General features: G+C 57.5%; 6 protein-coding genes across 6 annotated transcripts; 3 read left to right on the top strand and 3 right to left on the bottom strand.

The window, feature by feature from the left end:
- Positions 1–302: 302 nt before the first annotated feature.
- On the bottom strand, positions 303–1,014 carry VDAG_07062 (uncharacterized protein; the record flags this gene model as incomplete). Its single annotated transcript, XM_009655967.1, has 4 exons — positions 303–472; positions 574–805; positions 868–942; positions 1,000–1,014. The coding sequence occupies 4 exons, from the start codon at positions 1,012–1,014 to the stop codon at positions 303–305; spliced, it is 492 nt and encodes a 163-aa protein (XP_009654262.1).
- Positions 1,015–1,642: 628 nt separating this feature from the next.
- On the bottom strand, positions 1,643–3,141 carry VDAG_07061 (uncharacterized protein; the record flags this gene model as incomplete). The annotated part of the gene is made up of 4 exons (XM_009655966.1): positions 1,643–2,577; positions 2,642–2,811; positions 2,951–3,013; positions 3,128–3,141. 4 exons carry the CDS (start codon positions 3,139–3,141, stop codon positions 1,643–1,645), a joined length of 1,182 nt encoding a protein of 393 aa, XP_009654261.1.
- A 428-nt stretch (positions 3,142–3,569) lies between these two features.
- VDAG_07060 (replication factor C subunit 1) lies at positions 3,570–6,997 on the bottom strand (the record flags this gene model as incomplete). Its single annotated transcript, XM_009655965.1, has 3 exons — positions 3,570–4,083; positions 4,141–6,792; positions 6,846–6,997. 3 exons carry the CDS (start codon positions 6,995–6,997, stop codon positions 3,765–3,767), a joined length of 3,123 nt encoding a protein of 1,040 aa, XP_009654260.1. The 3' UTR covers positions 3,570–3,764.
- Positions 6,998–7,384: 387 nt separating this feature from the next.
- VDAG_07059 (54S ribosomal protein L16) lies at positions 7,385–8,436 on the top strand. The gene is made up of 3 exons (XM_009655964.1): positions 7,385–7,831; positions 7,887–8,028; positions 8,081–8,436. The coding sequence occupies exons 1-3, from the start codon at positions 7,406–7,408 to the stop codon at positions 8,266–8,268; spliced, it is 756 nt and encodes a 251-aa protein (XP_009654259.1). The 5' UTR covers positions 7,385–7,405; the 3' UTR covers positions 8,269–8,436.
- A 303-nt stretch (positions 8,437–8,739) lies between these two features.
- On the top strand, positions 8,740–10,006 carry VDAG_07058 (replication factor C subunit 5; the record flags this gene model as incomplete). The annotated part of the gene is made up of 3 exons (XM_009655963.1): positions 8,740–8,826; positions 8,909–9,525; positions 9,658–10,006. The coding sequence occupies 3 exons, from the start codon at positions 8,740–8,742 to the stop codon at positions 10,004–10,006; spliced, it is 1,053 nt and encodes a 350-aa protein (XP_009654258.1).
- A 2,945-nt stretch (positions 10,007–12,951) lies between these two features.
- VDAG_07057 (acetyl-coenzyme A synthetase) lies at positions 12,952–15,552 on the top strand (the record flags this gene model as incomplete). The annotated part of the gene is made up of 4 exons (XM_009655962.1): positions 12,952–13,015; positions 13,189–13,212; positions 13,579–15,407; positions 15,487–15,552. 4 exons carry the CDS (start codon positions 12,952–12,954, stop codon positions 15,550–15,552), a joined length of 1,983 nt encoding a protein of 660 aa, XP_009654257.1.
- Positions 15,553–17,626: the final 2,074 nt, after the last annotated feature.

Below are 17,626 nucleotides of genomic sequence, written 5' to 3'. Positions count from 1 at the left end.
GGCTTCCGAGGTTAGGCTGTACATCGGAGACAGTGCGTCGCCGTCCTCCGATGTCCTTCTGCCAGGTGAAGTTGTGGGCCATGCGGTCGGGAGGCATCTGCGGCTGCGATCCGCCAGGGGGTGTCTTGGGACGGAGTCTCTTCGTGTCCGAGGGCATATGGATGAGTTCTTTGCCGGGTTCCTCCCAGCGCGTGCAGCCCTCGGCCAGGGCGCGGAACGTGCAGGGTGAGATGCGGCCGGCGCGCGGGTCACCCTCGTCGTCAGAGATGTCGTATTCCTCCTTAAAGTTTCTGTCAAAGCTCTCAGAGGCGATGCCGTGGATGGAAGAGGCTGGGTGCGCGGGATATTTGAAGCCCTTGGGCGGATTGATGTGCTGATACTGCGGTCGCGGCACGCTGGCAACCTCCTGACGGGCGGCCTTGTCGATGGACGGCCGCTCCTGAAGGGTTTCTGCAATTTCGGCCGTGAATTTCTGCAGTTCCCGGACGTTAAAGTCGGGAGCCTGTCCCTTTCCCTTGCCTTCTGGCGACTCCTTCATGAGGCCCTCTTGTAACTTCACGCCGACCCACGTACCCATGGGGTCACCCGCGGCCATACGAGAGCCTCGCATAGCGTTATAAGCTTGAAGAACGGGCCCTGTCAGTTTCCAGTTCTTGTTCGAGGCCTGGCCCGCGGTGCAGCCGGGGATCTTGGGCGCGGCCTTCTCAGGGGCATGGTCAACAAGTGCACTGCCGTAGTCGCCCCAGTCGCGCGTGTTGAACGTGTAACCGCCCATAGCGACAGGAGCATCAGTTTGAGTAGAATGCTCCATAAGGTCTAGAACCGTCAATTTGTGTAACGACGTGCCCCCATTGGAGCTTAACTTACCTCCATCACGAGTTGGGCATTCAGAGTAGCCCAAGCTGAGTTCCAGATGGGAATCCTGGTCGATGCCACCATCTTCTGCAATGTGTCAGAAAAGAAACGAACAAGCAAAGTCTCAGCACAGATGCCACTTACCGCTGGAAGTCTCATATTCCTGTAGGACGTGTGCTGTGGGAGACTCGATGGCTTCGGGCAGCAAACCATTCTGCGTGTAAAGGGTGGCACTGTCACTGTCATCACTGGTTGCGGATCCAGCCCTTCTACCGACTTCGAATGCCTCGTCATCGGTATCTTCACTGCGCGAACGAACCGCCAGCTGCTGCAGGTGGTTGTAGAACGGGCTGAGCAGCCGATTTCTCTGGGCAGCAGCCTGCGCGCCAGGCTGGCCTCGCCGGAGCGCCTCAGGGGTAAAAGCATTGTCCACGATAGCGACTTTGAGGCCTGCAACTCCATCAACTATGCCATCCACATGCGAGACAGCACTGGAGGAGGAGAACGGGTCTGAGAGACCGTGATGGTTGCCGGGAGGGTACAATCCTTCGCCCAGCTCGCCAGCCTCGACCCATTCCTCGGGGTAAATGTTGTTGCCAAAGCCGTGAGGGCCGCCTTGGTTACGAGCAGACTTGGGTCCAGGGACGAGAAGAGGAGTTTCTACCGTCTGCTCGAACTGAAGATCTCCGTCCCGACGGACTAGATGTTGCTTGCCTGGAGACCAAGAAAAAAGGCCCTCGACGGGTGGAGATGATGGCAGGAGGTAGAAGACTCAGCTGAGGTAGGGCTACCTCGGACGTTGTTCTCCAGCTACTGAAATTGATGTTATCGCTCTGGGCCTCTTTTCGGGGACACTGTCAGGGACATTGTCAGGGACAGGTGTCGACATTCTTGAGCCCTCTTCCTCAGACGGAAGGATGCCGTCGACAGTCGACTTCGAGCAGCTGGACGCGTTGCTTCGAGAACGACGGCGCTGGACATCATCATTCCCATTGGTGTTGGAGATAATTTCAGAGTCTTGGATGCTGTGTTCCTCATCGTTCCGTGATCCCAATCCATCGAGAGTATTCAAGGGGGGTGGGTAGATGCCATTTCCCATGCGGAGCGTGCTCGCGTCCGAGTTGCCTCGGCTGTGATCATGCGAGACAACCAACGGAGAATCTCGTTTGAGAATCTTTGAAGCAGTTTCGGCACTGGAACGATGCTTCTCAGAGGTTGTGAGCTCGCTGTGGATAACAAATCGGCCGCGACGACCTTTGGTAGGCGTCTGGTCGCGCCGTGAAGCGCGCCGCGAAGCACGAGAGGAGTGCGCATCTCGTGGAGCAGGAAGATCGAGCACAAAGGTCGAAGACTTTGGCAGCGAAGACTCAAGCCGAGGAGGGGCCTCCGAGGCAAAGTCATCGTCATCACCATAAAAGCTGAATCGTCCGGCGTACCGACGCTGAACGATGCGGCCTGATGGACTGGCCTGCTGTTGGTTGCGCGCGCGCTGCAAGTTCCCGGCGCGGAGCGCGTCGAGAGCGCCGTTGCCAGTTTCGACAAAAACATCGTCTTCGTCGGAGGGGAATGTTTCGAAGAATGGGCTTTTGCTGTTGCTCCAGCCCCTCTTGCCGTGTGCTTGCTGACCCGGGGACTTTTCAACGTCTGACGAGACCTCCTCTATCATGGAGAGATCATGAGGGGCGTGTGATCCGTCCTCCCCATTCTGCGTCAAAGTGCTTCCTATTTCGCAGCATTAGCTAGTTGACACACCAAACACCCGTAGTTGACCTCAAATCCAGCGTACCTTCGTCGCGATAGGGGTGAGAGTCGACGCCCTCTTGTTCCAGGTCGTTGTGCATGACCCAGCGGCGGCAGACGATCTGCCTGGTGCTGAGAACCCTGATTATTCTGATCTTGGTCTTCTTGCGTCTTTGCCTGCGAAATCTGATGCCTCTGCAGCAGTCTGATACTTTGCTAGTTGAGTCTTGAGGGGATCGTCAGTTGAGGCCTAGCGTGGGAAGGAGCAGCTGCTGTCGATGGAGAACAACGAGATATCGCAGGATGTAGCCTTGCCTCTGAACGGATTCTTTCTGAATAGGACCCGCGCGCCGACTAAGCGGTGCCTATCGCCATGGCACCGTCGCCCACAGTGGTCGGCGTTGAAGCCAAAGAGTTTCTACCGACTGTCAGCGGTTGGCGAGAACTTGCGCGCGCGTCTTGGACTTACTAGCACACTAGGAGACCCAAGCATGTAAGCTTCAGTTGCTTCCGCATTGCACTGGCGACTCACATGTTAGGTGCCATTGTTCGTGGAAGCAAAATGGGCAGCATGCCCCCGGTTGGTGATAGCTTCAATTCCACACGCCTTGCCCAGAAGAAAGGCTTTGGCAGTGCCATCTGCCCAATAATACCATGATCACAGTGCACGGACTTTTGAAATCAGGCATACCATCGATGGACGGCAGGTGCGATGTCAGCAATGAACTTTTACCCTGATCATGAAAACTCAGGCAGATTACTTGAGCAAACCCAGCACACATGCTCTGACGAGGCCGTCTTGCGATTCAGATCAGCATCCATCGGTCTATAAGACATGACAAGTGAAGCAAGGAGATGCGTGATCGGAAGCAAACGTAGCTGTCAAAGCCACTTTCCAGTTTCCAATGTCGCCTAACCATTGACAACCCTATAATTCACATGCCCAGTGTGACGAGTGATTGGTCATTATTCGTGGTGCTACAATAACCTCTCGTTTGGCTCTTGCAAGCAACTACAAATTGAGCTGTAGATATAACAAGAGTAACAGCTTCAAACCAAGGCACCTTGCCTATCATTCTTGCCCACGAACCCAATACAGTATCATGTACACCGCTCAGAAGCCAGGGAGGCCCTCGTTGGCGTCCCCCTACAATGCCCGGAGTTATTCTTCACTTCTTGGCCTTGCCCTTCGCCGCAGGGGCCTTTGCGCGGCCTTTCTTGGGCTTGGCATCGCTCTCATTTTCGTCCTCCGCTTTCTTTGTTGCCTTTGCCTTTGCGCCCTTTACAGGCTTCTTCTTGGCTGCTTTGACGTACTTGTCCGTCTTCAGGTCGAGCTTGTCCTCATCAACAGCCTCCTCCGGCTCAGCTTCGCCCTCATCTTCCTCCTCGATGGCTTCTTCGAGGTCAGGGGCGTCCTTTGCCTTCTTCATCGGTGCTTGCACATTGCCTGATTTCATGAAAGGAACAGGATGGGACATTTGATTGTATCTGCATGAAGCTATGTCAGTGTGATGAGTCTGGGTCATGAAGAGAGATGATACATACGTCCTTGTGAAGTGTGCCTTTGTCTGCGTTTCGAGTTTGATGCGAGACTCATCCTGCGGTCCGACACCCAACTCCTTCATCGCATCAAAGTCATCGCGAGTCAAGTAATAGCTGTCCATAAGATCGATAATGTCCGAGACGCTCTCCTTGCCCTCAATATCAAGGCGGCGGATCATCCGTTCCCACAGGACGGGAAGGTACTGCTGGCGAATCTCATTCGCGTCACCAGAGGACCTCAGTCGCATATGAGAATGAATCTCACGGATGAATCGGTTGAGTTTGCCTGTCTTGCTGTTGTTGCCGAGCCATGAGGTGAAGTTGGATCCCATGAGTTGACCGGCGATGAGACTGGCGGGGCGTACGGTACTGAAGATGGCATGCGTTGGCATGAGGCTCCACTGTTGCTGCGGTCCATGGATCATGCGATCGACGAGATCGCCGTCACTGATACTCTCTGCCGCTTGGTCAAAAAGCTCGAGCGCCTTGAGGTTCTCCTCCCTTTTGTTGTAGCCTCTGTTGTTCAACGCCATGGGCTTACATCGAAGATAGTTTTCCTGGATCATCAGGTAACTGAACTCATGGTCGTTGAAGTAGAGCTCGATCTTGTCATTGAGCGTGGCTTTGCTTGAAGGCGCGAAGAGACCGCCTCCGAGCATCTTCTGACAGATGTCCCAGGGCTTCAGCACGATATGCTTCTCCCAAGCCTTGGTCATGGCCTTGCCTTGGTCGAAATCCATGGCTGACTGGTCGAGCTTTGCTGTCGAAATCATGTTGATGATTTGACGAATATCCTTGTTGCTGCCTTCGATCAACGCATCGACCACTGGAGGCGGAAGCTTTAGTCCCTCCCTGTGGCAGATGGTCATGATACGAGATCGAACCTGGTCGACTGTCGGTCGTCGGAACTGAATGTCCATGGCAACATGATCGAAGGGCTTCATCTTGGGCAAACGACGCTCGTTGCAGATGAGAATCAGAGGCACTTCTGTCTTTTTGCAGTACTTCGCCAGAGCTCCGACACCGCCGCGATCACCGGCCGACATGCCGTCAACCTCGTCCATGATCAGGACGATGTTCTTCTTGCCAGCATCTAGCTTCTTTCCGTCGCCAGAGAAGAATCCGAGTAGCGAGGTGTTGTTCATGACTTCGCTGACACCTTCCTCCACAAGCCTCTTGCTTCTGGTGTCGCTTGCGTTGCTCTCGATGACGTCGAACCCTTCCAGCTTGGCTGCGAGGTGTGCTGCTGTGGTCTTGCCGATACCGGGGGGGCCGGATATGATGATGGCTCGTTCCGCACCCATGCCGTCGGCACCGCGTTTCTGGAAGTCCCATTTGCGGCTCTTTTGCCAATTTTTGAGCCAATTCTGGATCTTCTCAACCTGTGCCTTGTTGCCACAGATATGGCTGAGCTGCGTGGGTGCATATTTTGACGTCCAGAGCTGAGCCACAGGGGCTGCTGGCTTGACGGGTGCGGCCGAGCCACGGGCTGCGGCAGCCTTCTGAGCGGCCTTTTCAGCCTCGAGCTTTCGGGCCTTCTCTTCACGTTCCATCTCTCGAGCGTCGATCTTGATCTTCTCCTCAGCCTGCTTCTTCTTCTCCCGTGCCTTCTCTGCTCCTTTGCCGCCTCCTCCATATGCAGGAAGGCGTCTGATGAGCTCGAAAAGACCGGTTTCATCGATTGTCTTGATGCCGAGATCTTGTATCTTCTTGAGTTTGCTAGGGCCAGCATCTTCTCCGAGCACGACGTAACTCGTCTTGCTGCTCGGTGAACCCGTGACCTTGCCGCCATACCTCTTGACAAGAGCCTGTGCCTCTTCGCGACCGATGGTTTGAAGAACGCCAGTGAAGACAAAGGCAAGGCCAGTAAGACATTCATCCTCGCCCTCTGGCAACTCGGCGCTTCCAGGGTTCAGGGGCGGGGCAGCGCCGTTGCCTCCAGTCTTGCTTGCCGTCCTCCAGTCAAACTTGGCATCAGGGTCTCTCGCAGGAGGGGTTGGCGCCCTGACTGTGGGGATATCATCAAGAATGGCCTGGTAAGAGGCATCTTCGGCCTCAGCAGGCTTTTTCGCTTTAGGAGCGCGTGGTTTGGCGGGCGCTTGCTTCTTGCGGGGCTTCTCCTCCTCGGGCTCAGACTCGGTCTCGGGCGACTTCCTCTTCTTACTCGCCGCAGGCTTGCTCTTGGTTGCCGTCGTTGTGGAGGTGGTGTTCCGGGCAGCTGCTCGCTTCGGCTTCGGCAGAATGTCCTCGTCGCTTTCATCCTCGGCATAGTCGTCGTTCTTGCGCTTGCCTCGTCCTTTGGTATCGGCTGCAAAGATATCATCTTCGTTTTCGTCTGCGCCGTCGTCTCGGTAGGCATCGCCGTCATCGTCATCATCGTGGGCCTGGTATGCTGTGACGCTCCGCTTCTTCGTGGCTGCTCGACTCTTGGCCGGTGATGCCACGGTTGCCGGCTTGGCCGCGGGCTTTGACGCTGCCTGTTTGTTCCTGGGACTCGTCCGAATCTCGACTTCGGCCTTCACCTTCTTCACAGGCGAAACAGGAGCCTTGTTCGCTTTGCTGTTGGAAGATGCGAAGTAGTCGCTTGCAGATATCATCACCTCGCTGGTTTCCTCCTTGGCCTTCTTTTTCGGGGTAGCTTTCTTGGGCTTGACCCTGAGGAGTGCGTCAGCAACGGCGAACACGCGGCAGATTAAAGAAGACCATACTCAATCACGGCTACATCGTCCTCGTCACTGTCCTCGACGACCTTGCGGCCCCGGCGGCCCTTGGCTGGTGGATCGGCTTTTTTGGGTGCGGGCTGTGGTTTCGGAGGGGGTGCACCCCCCTTGGGCCCGAAGAAGGACCTGATGTCAGGCATGTCGACTTGAGCAGAAGCAGCGGACGATTGAGAATAATTTTGGCACAAGGACGCAAATTTCGAAGGCCTGTCCTGCTTATAACAGCCGCGGAGCTTGCTGCCTAAAAACGATGCGATGAGAGTGACTGGGTGGTGGGTAGGTTGCCTGGAGGGATGCGCTTCGACGTGAACGCTGAAGCTTTGGAAATCGTGACGCGAAGAGCACGCGCTTGCTGAGCGACCGGGGTAGGTGCGTTAAAGTGTGGCTTGGGCAGTGGGCCCTGTCGTCAATTTGTGGTCGCCCCGACTTTCAGGCACCGAATCCGCCCGCATCAGCCACATGCCCATCGCGGTACAGCTTCAAAAAATCCCAACGTCCATCTGGCCCATCATCGACACGGGACATTCAGAGTGCCGCCCACAACCGCAATGATGCGATCCTCGACGCTGCTCGACGCCTTCCGTGGCCTCCAAATCTCGGCCACCTCTGCAGCAAGGACGCTTGCCACCCCAGTCCGGCCTCAATTGGCGCGATCAGCCGTCGCCGCTGCGCTGCGCGATGTCCGCCCTTTCTCGTCAACACCAGCCCGCGAGGGCAGCTGGCTCGAACCCTCGATCGACCGAACGAAGAAGATGATGAAGGGCAGGCCGCGTGTCGCGACGGGAGGCTCTGTAAAGGGCACGACGGTCATGTGGGGTGACTATGGTCTGCGCATGAAGGACCACCACCGCCGCATCAGCGCCAAGCAGCTCAAGAACGCCGAGGACACCATCAAGACGAGACTCCGTGGAACAAAGTACCGACTGTACAAGAGGGTGGCATGCAACGTGGGCGTTTACGTCTCCGGAAACGAGGTAAGCGGGTTCAGAGAGGTCCTCGCGGAGGCCCAGTATGCTCACATGACCACAGATTCGTATGGGTAAGGGTAAGGGTGGCTTCGACCATTGGGCCGCGCGTGTTGCCGTCAACCAAGTTGTGTTCGAGGTCAAGGGACTCGTTCACGAGGCTGTCGTCAAGGATGCTTTCCGTCTGGCCGGCAACAAGCTCCCCGGTATGTTCGGTCCGACGCTGAATCTAGGCTCACGTGCTAATGAAAACATCAGGCCAATGGGAGTTCGTGCAGAAGGGAGAGCCTCCTGTCGTCGGCATCACCAAGCTGGACGGTGTGACTCTGGAGGAGCTGAAGCGACCGAGGAAAAAGATTGAACCTGAGCAGCTGTTGCAACAGGCACAGGCTACTCAGACGCCTAGTGAGACTGTGGCTGCGGCCCCCTCGGCGCCGGCGTCATAGAGATCAAGCCTTACGGGACAATCACGACTGTATTATAGCGTGCCATGCCAGGCATAGCACCAGGCATGCGAGATAAAGTGAGATGGGAGCAGATGTCTGTACGATATGAACGGACTTGAAAGCTTGCTTCGCCATATGAGCTTTCAAGTCCTGAAAATGTATCCTGACTACTTCTTGTGGCTTTTCGAGAATTGTGACCAACGAAATGGCCACAGACGGTCATTCTCGGCCCTGTACATCAAGGAGACATGAGTGAGAGCTCCTGACAGCCCCATGGCAGCACGAGCCACTTTTCAGCCACAGGCTAGATGAACCCCTGTTCACACCTGCATCGCACTTAACGCGTACCGTCGCGTCACCCAGGCTCACTCCATCTTCAACCCCATCTGTAGGCAAAAACCCAGGCAACCGCTGTGACCCGATCAACCACAAACACACAGCTCTGCCCACGTCTCGCCACATACCACCACGATGGCTCTCATTGTCGACAAACACAGGCCAAAGTCTTTGGACGCCCTCACCTACCACCCAGAGCTGTCCGACAGGTTAAGCTCCCTCGTACGCAAAGATCCCCCCCCCTTACAATCCCTACCCCCTCGAACCCCCCAAACTGACCGTCCCTCGCCATCCAGGCTCGAAGCGGCGACTTCCCCCCACCTCCCTCGTCTACGGCCCCTCGGGCGCGGGCAAGAAGACGCGCATCGTAGCGACGCTGAAGGAGCTCTACGGGTCCGGCGTCGAGAAGATCAAGATCGACGCCCGCGTCTTCCAGACGTCGAGCAACCGCAAGCTCGAGTTCAACATAGTGGCGTCCAACTACCACCTCGAAATCACGCCCTCGGACGTCGGCAACTATGACCGCGTCGTGGTGCAGGACCTGCTGAAGGAGGTGGCGCAGACGCAGCAGGTCGACCAGGCGGCGCGGCAGCGCTTCAAGGTCGTCGTCATCAACGAGGCCGACCACCTGACGCGCGACGCGCAGGCGGCGCTCCGTCGCACGATGGAGAAGTACTCGCCCAACCTGCGCCTCATCCTCCTGGCCAACTCGACGGCCAACATCATCGCGCCCATCCGCTCGCGGACGCTGCTCGTGCGCGTGGCGGCGCCGACGCACGCCGAGATTTGCGACGTGCTGGGCCAGAGCGCCGAGAGGGAGGGCTGGCCTGTGGCCAAGGGGCTGCACATGAGGATAGCGCAGGAGAGCGGGAGGAATCTGCGGCGGGCGCTGCTCATGTACGAGGCTGTGCATGCGCAAAAGTAGGTCTCCCCCCGAATCGTGAAGCGGCTCTGCTTGAGGCAGCTTGCTTGAGGCAGCTTGCTCGAGGCAGCTTGCTCGAGGCAGCTTGCTCGAGGCAGCATTCTTGAGGCAGCTTGCTAACGGCATGGCAGTGAGAAGGTGACAGACGCGACGCGGATCCCACCACCCGACTGGGAGGCCCTCATTGGGCAAATCGCAAAGGAGATCATGGAGGAGCACACGCCGGCGCGCATCCTGCAGGTGCGCGCCAAGCTGTACGACCTGCTGACGCACTGCATCCCGGCGACGACGATCCTCAAGACGCTCACATTCAAGCTCGTGGCCATGATTGACGACGCGCTCAAGCCCGAGGTCATCAAGTGGTCGGCGTACTACGAGCACAGGATCCGGATGGGCACCAAGGTCATCTTCCACCTCGAGGCGTTTGTGGCCAAGTTTATGAGGATCATCGAGATATACCTGATGAGCATGGATCTGTAATTTGGCGTGTGCCGGGATTTAGAAAAGAAGGGGGAGGGGGGCAGGGCGTCTCTGGCGTTTTCGGGATCACATAGGGTTGAAGGGATTATTTCGGGCGCCTTGTCCTCCTGCCGAGGAAGGAAAATGACAATACGTTTCAATGGACCGGTGAGCCAGGTACAGGAAAGCTGTGAGCCGGCATTGGAAATGTGAACATGGTGAATGGCGAACCCCGAACTGTTCGGAGCCGTCGGAACCCAAATGTTGATTGAACCCGTGATACAGAAGTCAGGAGGCCAGACAGGCGGTTGGATGAGCACAATCGATAAGCACGCAACTTGTGGTTCCCTTCGTCCAGGCAGACCGATGCCGACTGACAGCTCTGCGGATGGAGGGACCTCGAAAAGTGACAGACTCGGCCGGGTGGACACGGCGTGAGTGCACACTGATTCGGGGGGTGCAAATTCTTACTTTTTGAGGTGTCAAATGGAGGTCCAACTTGGGGCTCGCACCGACTGGTCAAATTCACACTGTCAAGTTAAGAGGACAACTGCTCCAGGCATTTTGAGACGCTGAAAAGATTCACCGGCGTCGATGCGGTAATTCAGCCTGTGGTCAGTATTGGCGGTTAGAGGATGGCGCATTGTACCCGAGGTGCGAACTCGAGAGATGCCACTTTCGGTGAGGCTCTACCGGTCATCCTAGGGCCAGAGGTCGGAACAGCCTCATCTTTTCCCTTTCGCAGGGTGCAGCAAATGGCTATCTGCTTGGCTGCATGAGCTATCGGGCGCTCTGTCTTGCTGGCATGGAAATAAAGGAAGGAAGAGTGCGCGTCGGGAACAATGGCGCGCGGCTGAAGCCCGGCGTGGACCACGGAAGCGAACCCACGGAAGGCCGAGGAAGTTAGGTCATGGCGATGTCATGATGCGCTAGTCGAGGCCCGAGGTAAAGATGGGAAGTGATCATGGGTAAGCCATCTCGATTCGGGACTGATAGCGTGGCAGCTAAGGGATTTAGGGTGCAGTAGATGAAGTTGTGAACACAATGCGAGCCGTCTGGTTCGCTGAGGGGGCCCCCTACGCCTTCGCAGGGATGGCCACATATTGTCGTCCATCTGTCGTAGGGTGCCTAGAAATCACACGTCGCAAAAACAGTGAGGGACGGACACTGATGATAGATCGATGCCCATGGGGATGCGGGGAAAGGGGGTGTTCGCGCCAGTGCGCCCATGGACACCCGCAACTTGCACCTCCATCACACCCCACCACGGCAACAACTAGAGCCAGTTGAACGGAGGGGCGTTGTGTCTTGGCCATCCAGATGCACTCAGCGGCGAGACGTGCCATGTTGCAGTTCTGACCTCATAGCATGCTGACAAGACTGGGCGTGAGGTTCCCATAACAGCCCTCCTTCACTTGTGAGCTGCTGGATGAGGTCGATGTTCTGGACCTCTTCAGCCTGTCGAAGCACGAGAATGGCGGTCTTTTGGCGTCTGACGTATGTGATGAGGTCAGCCAGGAGGGGTTCAAGTACCCCGCCATTGGCATTGGCATTGGAGGGGGGGGGCACCCTACCTGAGACGCTCGAGGGCCATGACAGCAGTCGGTACATGGTACTTGGCGACCCTTGAGCCTCTTTTTCTTTCAAGGGGCCTCTCTACAACCCAAACCCACGGAGCCTCGGAAACCCAGGTGTCACACAGGAGCCAAGATGTCGGTATTTGCAATAAAGCGGCAGACAGGCCAAGCAAGCTCTCTTCTTTCTCTAGTGCAGAGGAAGGGCAAAGGGACGATCCGGGCAGCACGCCCATGCACGTTACGAAAGAGGTTTGCGCCGATCAGAGGCGTGGGGAGACACTAAGGCCAAGCCTAATCAGAAGACCCTCCTCCACAACCCCCCCAAAAAAGCCAAAAGCCAAAGGTCTTGACCTTCGTCACCGGCCGGCCGGGAAGGGCTAAGATGGGCGGAAAGCCAGAAGGTGAAGACGAGTGAGGTGAGCTCCAGGGATGCAGCGGCTGGTGAGCTGTGCCGTAGCACTTCCTCGTGCGACCTGCATCCGAAGATGCAGAGGCAACCCGTCGCATCCGTGTTGTCCAGAGAGGTACCCTTCTCTCTTCGTGTCAGCACCGGGGAAACAACATGGTGCAGAAGAACGGCAAAATCGGCAAGTGGACAGCGGCATCAGGAGACGGGAAAATTGCAAAACGAGGAGGCGAAGCAGTGAGCTCTTTCTTCGAGCTCCTCTTTTTGGCGCCAAATGGCCCGGTCGTCCGGGGGAAGGGAAAAGGCTCCCCACGGCCACGACCCCGACCCCGGCCTAACGGTAAAACACCAAGACAGCTTAACGCAGGGCCCCCAGTGATCACCCACCATGTACTACCCTCTCCGCTTCGTGGCACACAGCAAAGCAGAGGAGCCCCTCCCTCCCCATCCCATCCCATCCCATCCCATCCCATCCTAACACGCTCCCGATCCGTGGCCCGCCCGTCCCTTACTCCATCGTCGCCTCCTACGCAATGTCCCGCCAGCCATTGGAACCCTCTAAAGGAGGGGCGAGAGGACCTGACCCATAAAGGGCCCTTCCCCGCAAACGTCCTTCACGTCGCGACGTTGACTTTTCTCTTTTCCACTCTCTTCTTCCTCCTCTCTCACCTCGACATTGACCCTCCCTTCCAAGCGCTCCAGTCTCTTGTTTCGTTGCGCCATACCAATCTATCGCGTCACCCCATTGACCCCTGCCGAACCCCTTGACCGGAACGTCACACCTACCTCCTCACGAACGACCTCGACGGCCGGGTTCGCTCGAGCGCACTGCTGCTTGCGTGCTGAGAACAGCGACAGACAGGGACAAGACACCCCTGTCGACACGTTCGGACACCTTCATCCTACCTGGTTCCGCACTCGGCAAGCCTGTAGACCTACAACACCTCTCCCAATCGCAACAACAAGCCAGACCGTCGCCCAACATGGCCGAAGGCGAGCAACAGAAGACACCAGTGGTGGCCGAGGCCCACAATGTCGACACCTTCCGTAAGCCCGAAATGCCACCCCCCCTTGTCGTACGGTGACTTGCCCCTCTCGAGCTGTCCCGCTTCTGGAGGCGGCGCGCGACAGGGCAGGCCTATCGTGACGCGCCCCTCCTTGAATTAGCCGTGAAATTGGAGAATGCAATGCTGACCAGCGGCGGTAAATGTGCGCAATAGACCCTCCTCAGAAGATGCTTGACAGTACGTCCCACTTCTTCTCCTGTTTTTCTGTTGGTGTCATGTGTGTGAGGTGCTGAGATGGAGACCTCATGCCTCATCAAGTCGCGTGTGCCGATACCGCTATCGTCTGTTGTCGAATTCTGTCCTGCTGATCCAGAATGGCAAGGCTGGGGCGCGACGGTCGATGCTGTCATAGCGCGCTGCTTCTGTTCAACGTGTGGGAGCATCTTTGCTGACGATTTTGCCCCTCTTCGTAGAGCACCCCAGCAAACCCCACATTGCCAGTGAGTGAACCCCTTTCGACCCCGCGATTGACCCCCTATCCCGATGCACCCCTTGCCCATTTGAACCTCCTCGCGCGAAACAGCCGTCGCTGACGATGCCCAGATCTCGAGGAGTACCAGAGGCTGTACAAGGAGTCCATCACGGATCCCACAAAGTTCTGGGGCGAAAAGGCACGCGAGCTCCTGTCCTGGTACACCGACTTCCAAACCGTCCGCAGCGGCTCCTTCGAGGGCGGCGACACAGCCTGGTTCGTCGAGGGCACCCTCAACGCCTGCTACAACCTCGTCGACCGCCACGCCTACAAGGACCCCAACCGCGTGGCCATCATCTACGAGGCCGACGAGCCCGATGGCGGCCGCAAGGTCACCTACCAGCAGCTTCTGCGCGACGTCTCGCAGGTCGCCTGGGTCCTGCGCGAGATGGGCGTCCGCAAGGGCGATACCGTTGCCATCTACCTGCCCATGATTCCCGAGGCCCTCGTCGCCATCCTCGCCTGCATCCGTCTCGGCGCCGTCCACTCGGTCGTCTTTGCCGGCTTCTCCGCCGACTCGCTGCGCGATCGTGTCATTGACGGCAAGTCGCGCGTCGTCATCACCTCGGACGAGGGCAAGCGCGGCGGCAAGCTCATCGGCACCAAGAAGATTGTCGACGACGCCCTGAAGCAGTGCCCCGACGTCTCCCACGTCCTCGTCTACAAGCGCACCGGCGCCGACGTGCCCTTCACCGAGGGCCGCGACTGGTGGTGGCACGACGAGGTCGAGAAGTGGCCCACCTACTTCCCCCCCGTCCACGTCAACGCCGAGGACCCCCTGTTCCTCCTCTACACCTCGGGCTCCACCGGCAAGCCCAAGGGCGTCATGCACACGACGGCCGGCTACCTCCTCGGCGCCGCCTGCACCGGCAAGTACGTCTTTGACATTCACGACGGCGACCGCTACTTCTGCGGCGGCGACGTCGGCTGGATCACGGGCCACACGTACGTCGTCTACGCGCCGCTGCTGCTCGGCGTGACGACGGTCGTCTTCGAGGGCACGCCCGCCTACCCCAACTTTTCGCGCTACTGGGACATCATCGCCAAGCACGAGGTGACGCAGTTCTACGTCGCGCCGACGGCGCTGCGCCTGCTCAAGCGCGCCGGCGACGAGCACGTCAAGGCCGACATGAAGCACCTGCGCGTGCTCGGCTCCGTCGGCGAGCCCATCGCCGCCGAGATCTGGAAGTGGTACTTTGAGACGGTCGGCAAGGAGGAGGCCCACGTCGTCGACACGTACTGGCAGACCGAGACGGGCTCCAACGTCATCACGCCGCTCGCCGGCGTCACGCCGACCAAGCCCGGCAGCGCCTCGCTGCCCTTCTTCGGCATCGAGCCCGCCATCATCGACCCCGTGTCCGGCGACGAGATCCACGGCAACGACGTCGAGGGCGTCCTCGCCTTCAAGCAGCCCTGGCCCAGCATGGCCCGCACCGTCTACGGCGCCCACAAGCGCTACATGGACACGTACCTCAACGTCTACAAGGGCTACTACTTCACCGGCGACGGCGCCGGCCGCGACCACGAGGGCTTCTACTGGATCCGCGGCCGCGTCGACGACGTCGTCAACGTCTCGGGCCACCGCCTCTCCACCGCCGAGATCGAGGCCGCCCTGCTCGAGCACCACTCCATCGCCGAGGCCGCCGTCGTCGGCGTCGCCGACGAGCTCACCGGCCAGGCCGTCAACGCCTTTGTCGCCCTCAAGGACGCCACCGCCGCCGGCGACGCCCTGCGCAAGGAGTTCATCATGCAGGTCCGCAAGAGCATCGGCCCCTTTGCCGCCCCCAAGGCCGTCTTCATCGTCCCCGACCTGCCCAAGACGCGCTCCGGCAAGATCATGCGCCGCATTCTGAGGAAGATCCTCGCCGGCGAGGAGGACCAGCTCGGCGATATCACAACAGTATGTTTTTTCGTTCCTGGCCCCCCGTAACGTCTCTGTGTCGAGAACGTCCGTGACTGATGCCTTTCTTCTTGTGTAGTTGTCAGACCCGTCCATCGTCGAAAAGATTATCAACCTCGTGCACGAGGCCAAGGGAAAGAAATGAATTGGAAGCATCGGTAGGCTTTGGGAAGGAAACGGAAGGAGGATAGGGCACAATGTTCCGCGGACGTACTTGATACCATGATGCCAGGACAGTTCGAACGAGATATAGGGCTATGACGGAAATGGTCGCACTTGGAGTTGAGTGTTTGAAATTGAAACCTTGAATCATGCGTTTTCGCTCGTTCTGTCGTTGCTGCCGGGTACTCCTGAGTGTGGACTCAAAAAAGATGCGTTCGGGAACATGGGAGCAAACCGACAGTCTGTTGGGAAAGGAGGTGGGAACAAAGTTTTGAGAACGTGGCAAACGACATTGGCAATGTAGTAGGAGACAAACCAAGCTTGAACCATCGCGGTCGCCGCAGAAAAAGAGAGCAGTCCAGCTGGCAAAGCGTAGAGACTGCCGACCTCAGCAATCGCCGACTCTCGGTAACGGTAACATCGTGTCATCCATGCTCGAGGCACAATAACCCTGCATCTCTCGAGTCAAATCGCACGGCCCACTGCCACGGTGAGTTCTCATTCAGGGGTTCTCGTCAACCGGGACCCTCTACCAAAACGAACATGGACCGATCAAGAGGCCTCCAGAAGACCGTTCAAGTGTCGGTAATCACTTCATCAATCCTCCCGACTCCGGTAGGAGCAGCTCGAGTCATACATTGCCGGATTCAAGAGTTCAAGTTGGCACCCGCGGCGGACAACCGAGCAGAGATCGGTCCTTCTTCTGCATGCTGAAAGACAACATCTCAACACAGCCACGCCGCGCGGCATCTCCATGTTCACTGCATGTCGCCATCACACCGACGGAGTTTCTTGTCGGAATTGACCACAAACCCGACGACGATTACCTCCAAGCAGGATCGGTGGACTACGAGAGGGGACCGAAAGAAGGGGAAACCCAGGCGGCCGCTGCGTCTCGAATAGCTTTCATCTGGAGACTTGGCGTCTGATGGTTTTTTAGGTTGCGAAGATCACTGGGTTACGGGTTGAACACCGTGGACATCCCCAGTATCCAGGCTATTGGTCAGCGACGGGATCTCGTTCCTCAGGACATCATACCGAAGAGCAGCAATCTGGTCAGTGTACTAAGGCATTCCTTGCGCAGTCTCATAACAGTGCATGCACGTTTGAAGCATAGAGTATAGTAAGGACGAGGAGTTAAGGACTCCGTTTTGTGCTGAACTTGTGAGGCGGCGTGCGGTTCGGATGCCCGACTTGGCTCATGCAAACTCGCACCTATTCTTGGCCAACTCCTCTAAGAAATCGACACCAGAATATGTCTGAACCATTAAGCTCAAAATACTCGAGATGCCCTGGGCTTTCCCCGGAAACACCTGATGTCGATACACTTGGCGGCTGAGCGCGGCCAGAGACAGCAACTGACAACTGCGGTCCTGAAGGTCGTCGTTGATGTGTTAGCGCGAGTCCGGCAGTAACTGGAACGCTCGGAAGCTTAGTTTTCGGTCGCTGTGCCAGCGCTAGAACCTGCAGGCTTCGAAAGGGAAAGGTTGCAAAATGGAATGTGCAAGTGGTGTTCGCCAAGTCCGAAAGGGTGTGTGGAGAAGCAGTGCGATGGCTGAGAGTCGTCGTCATCCTCTGCCCAGCAGCAGCCTTGGTGGTCGCCTGGTGTTGGGCTTCGCCGCTGACCCTTAGAACAAACACCACGTGGGTGCAAGCCGTAATCGGAATGTGAACGTCAGAGATATTTGCCCGAATCGTCGTCAATCAAATATCAGCGCATCATCACCAGATTATCTAAGGGTCTTGCTGACAGACGCCAAGACGATGGCTGAGCGTAGTGCAAGGCTGTGTGAGCCTTCGAGACGCTATGTGCTTTGCATCGATCAGACGGGCGTGAGATCAACTAGCAATTTGTTTGGGTTGCTGCAGATCATGGTCGAGAGACCAGCGATGGTCATTACCTTAGCTCGGCCGTCTCCGGACTTAGGATAGACGAGGAGCAGCACTGATCAGAAGGGATGATCTGCAATTGGTGCCAGTGGTGGAAGGTGTGCCACGAGGCCAGAATATTTGTTTGCTGTATTGGGGGCCCATCTGATGGAACGCAGTGGAGTGGT

This window comes from Verticillium dahliae, genomic scaffold (genome assembly GCF_000150675.1).
Source record: "Verticillium dahliae VdLs.17 supercont1.15 genomic scaffold, whole genome shotgun sequence".
NCBI classification, from domain to species: Eukaryota; Fungi; Ascomycota; class Sordariomycetes; order Glomerellales; family Plectosphaerellaceae; genus Verticillium; species Verticillium dahliae.
The sequence above is the reverse complement of the archived record's forward strand: the minus strand, read 5'-3'. Positions and strand labels throughout refer to the sequence as shown.

Bases quoted from the DNA above. Each gene is read 5' to 3' on its own strand.
- VDAG_07059 (XM_009655964.1), top strand. From the start codon at position 7,406: ATGATGCGATCCTCGACGCTGCTCGACGCCTTCCGTGGCCTCCAAATC. The intron at 7,832-7,886 runs GTAAGCGGGTTC...ACATGACCACAG, and splicing joins TTTACGTCTCCGGAAACGAG to ATTCGTATGGGTAAGGGTAA. The intron at 8,029-8,080 runs GTATGTTCGGTC...TGAAAACATCAG, and splicing joins GGCCGGCAACAAGCTCCCCG to GCCAATGGGAGTTCGTGCAG.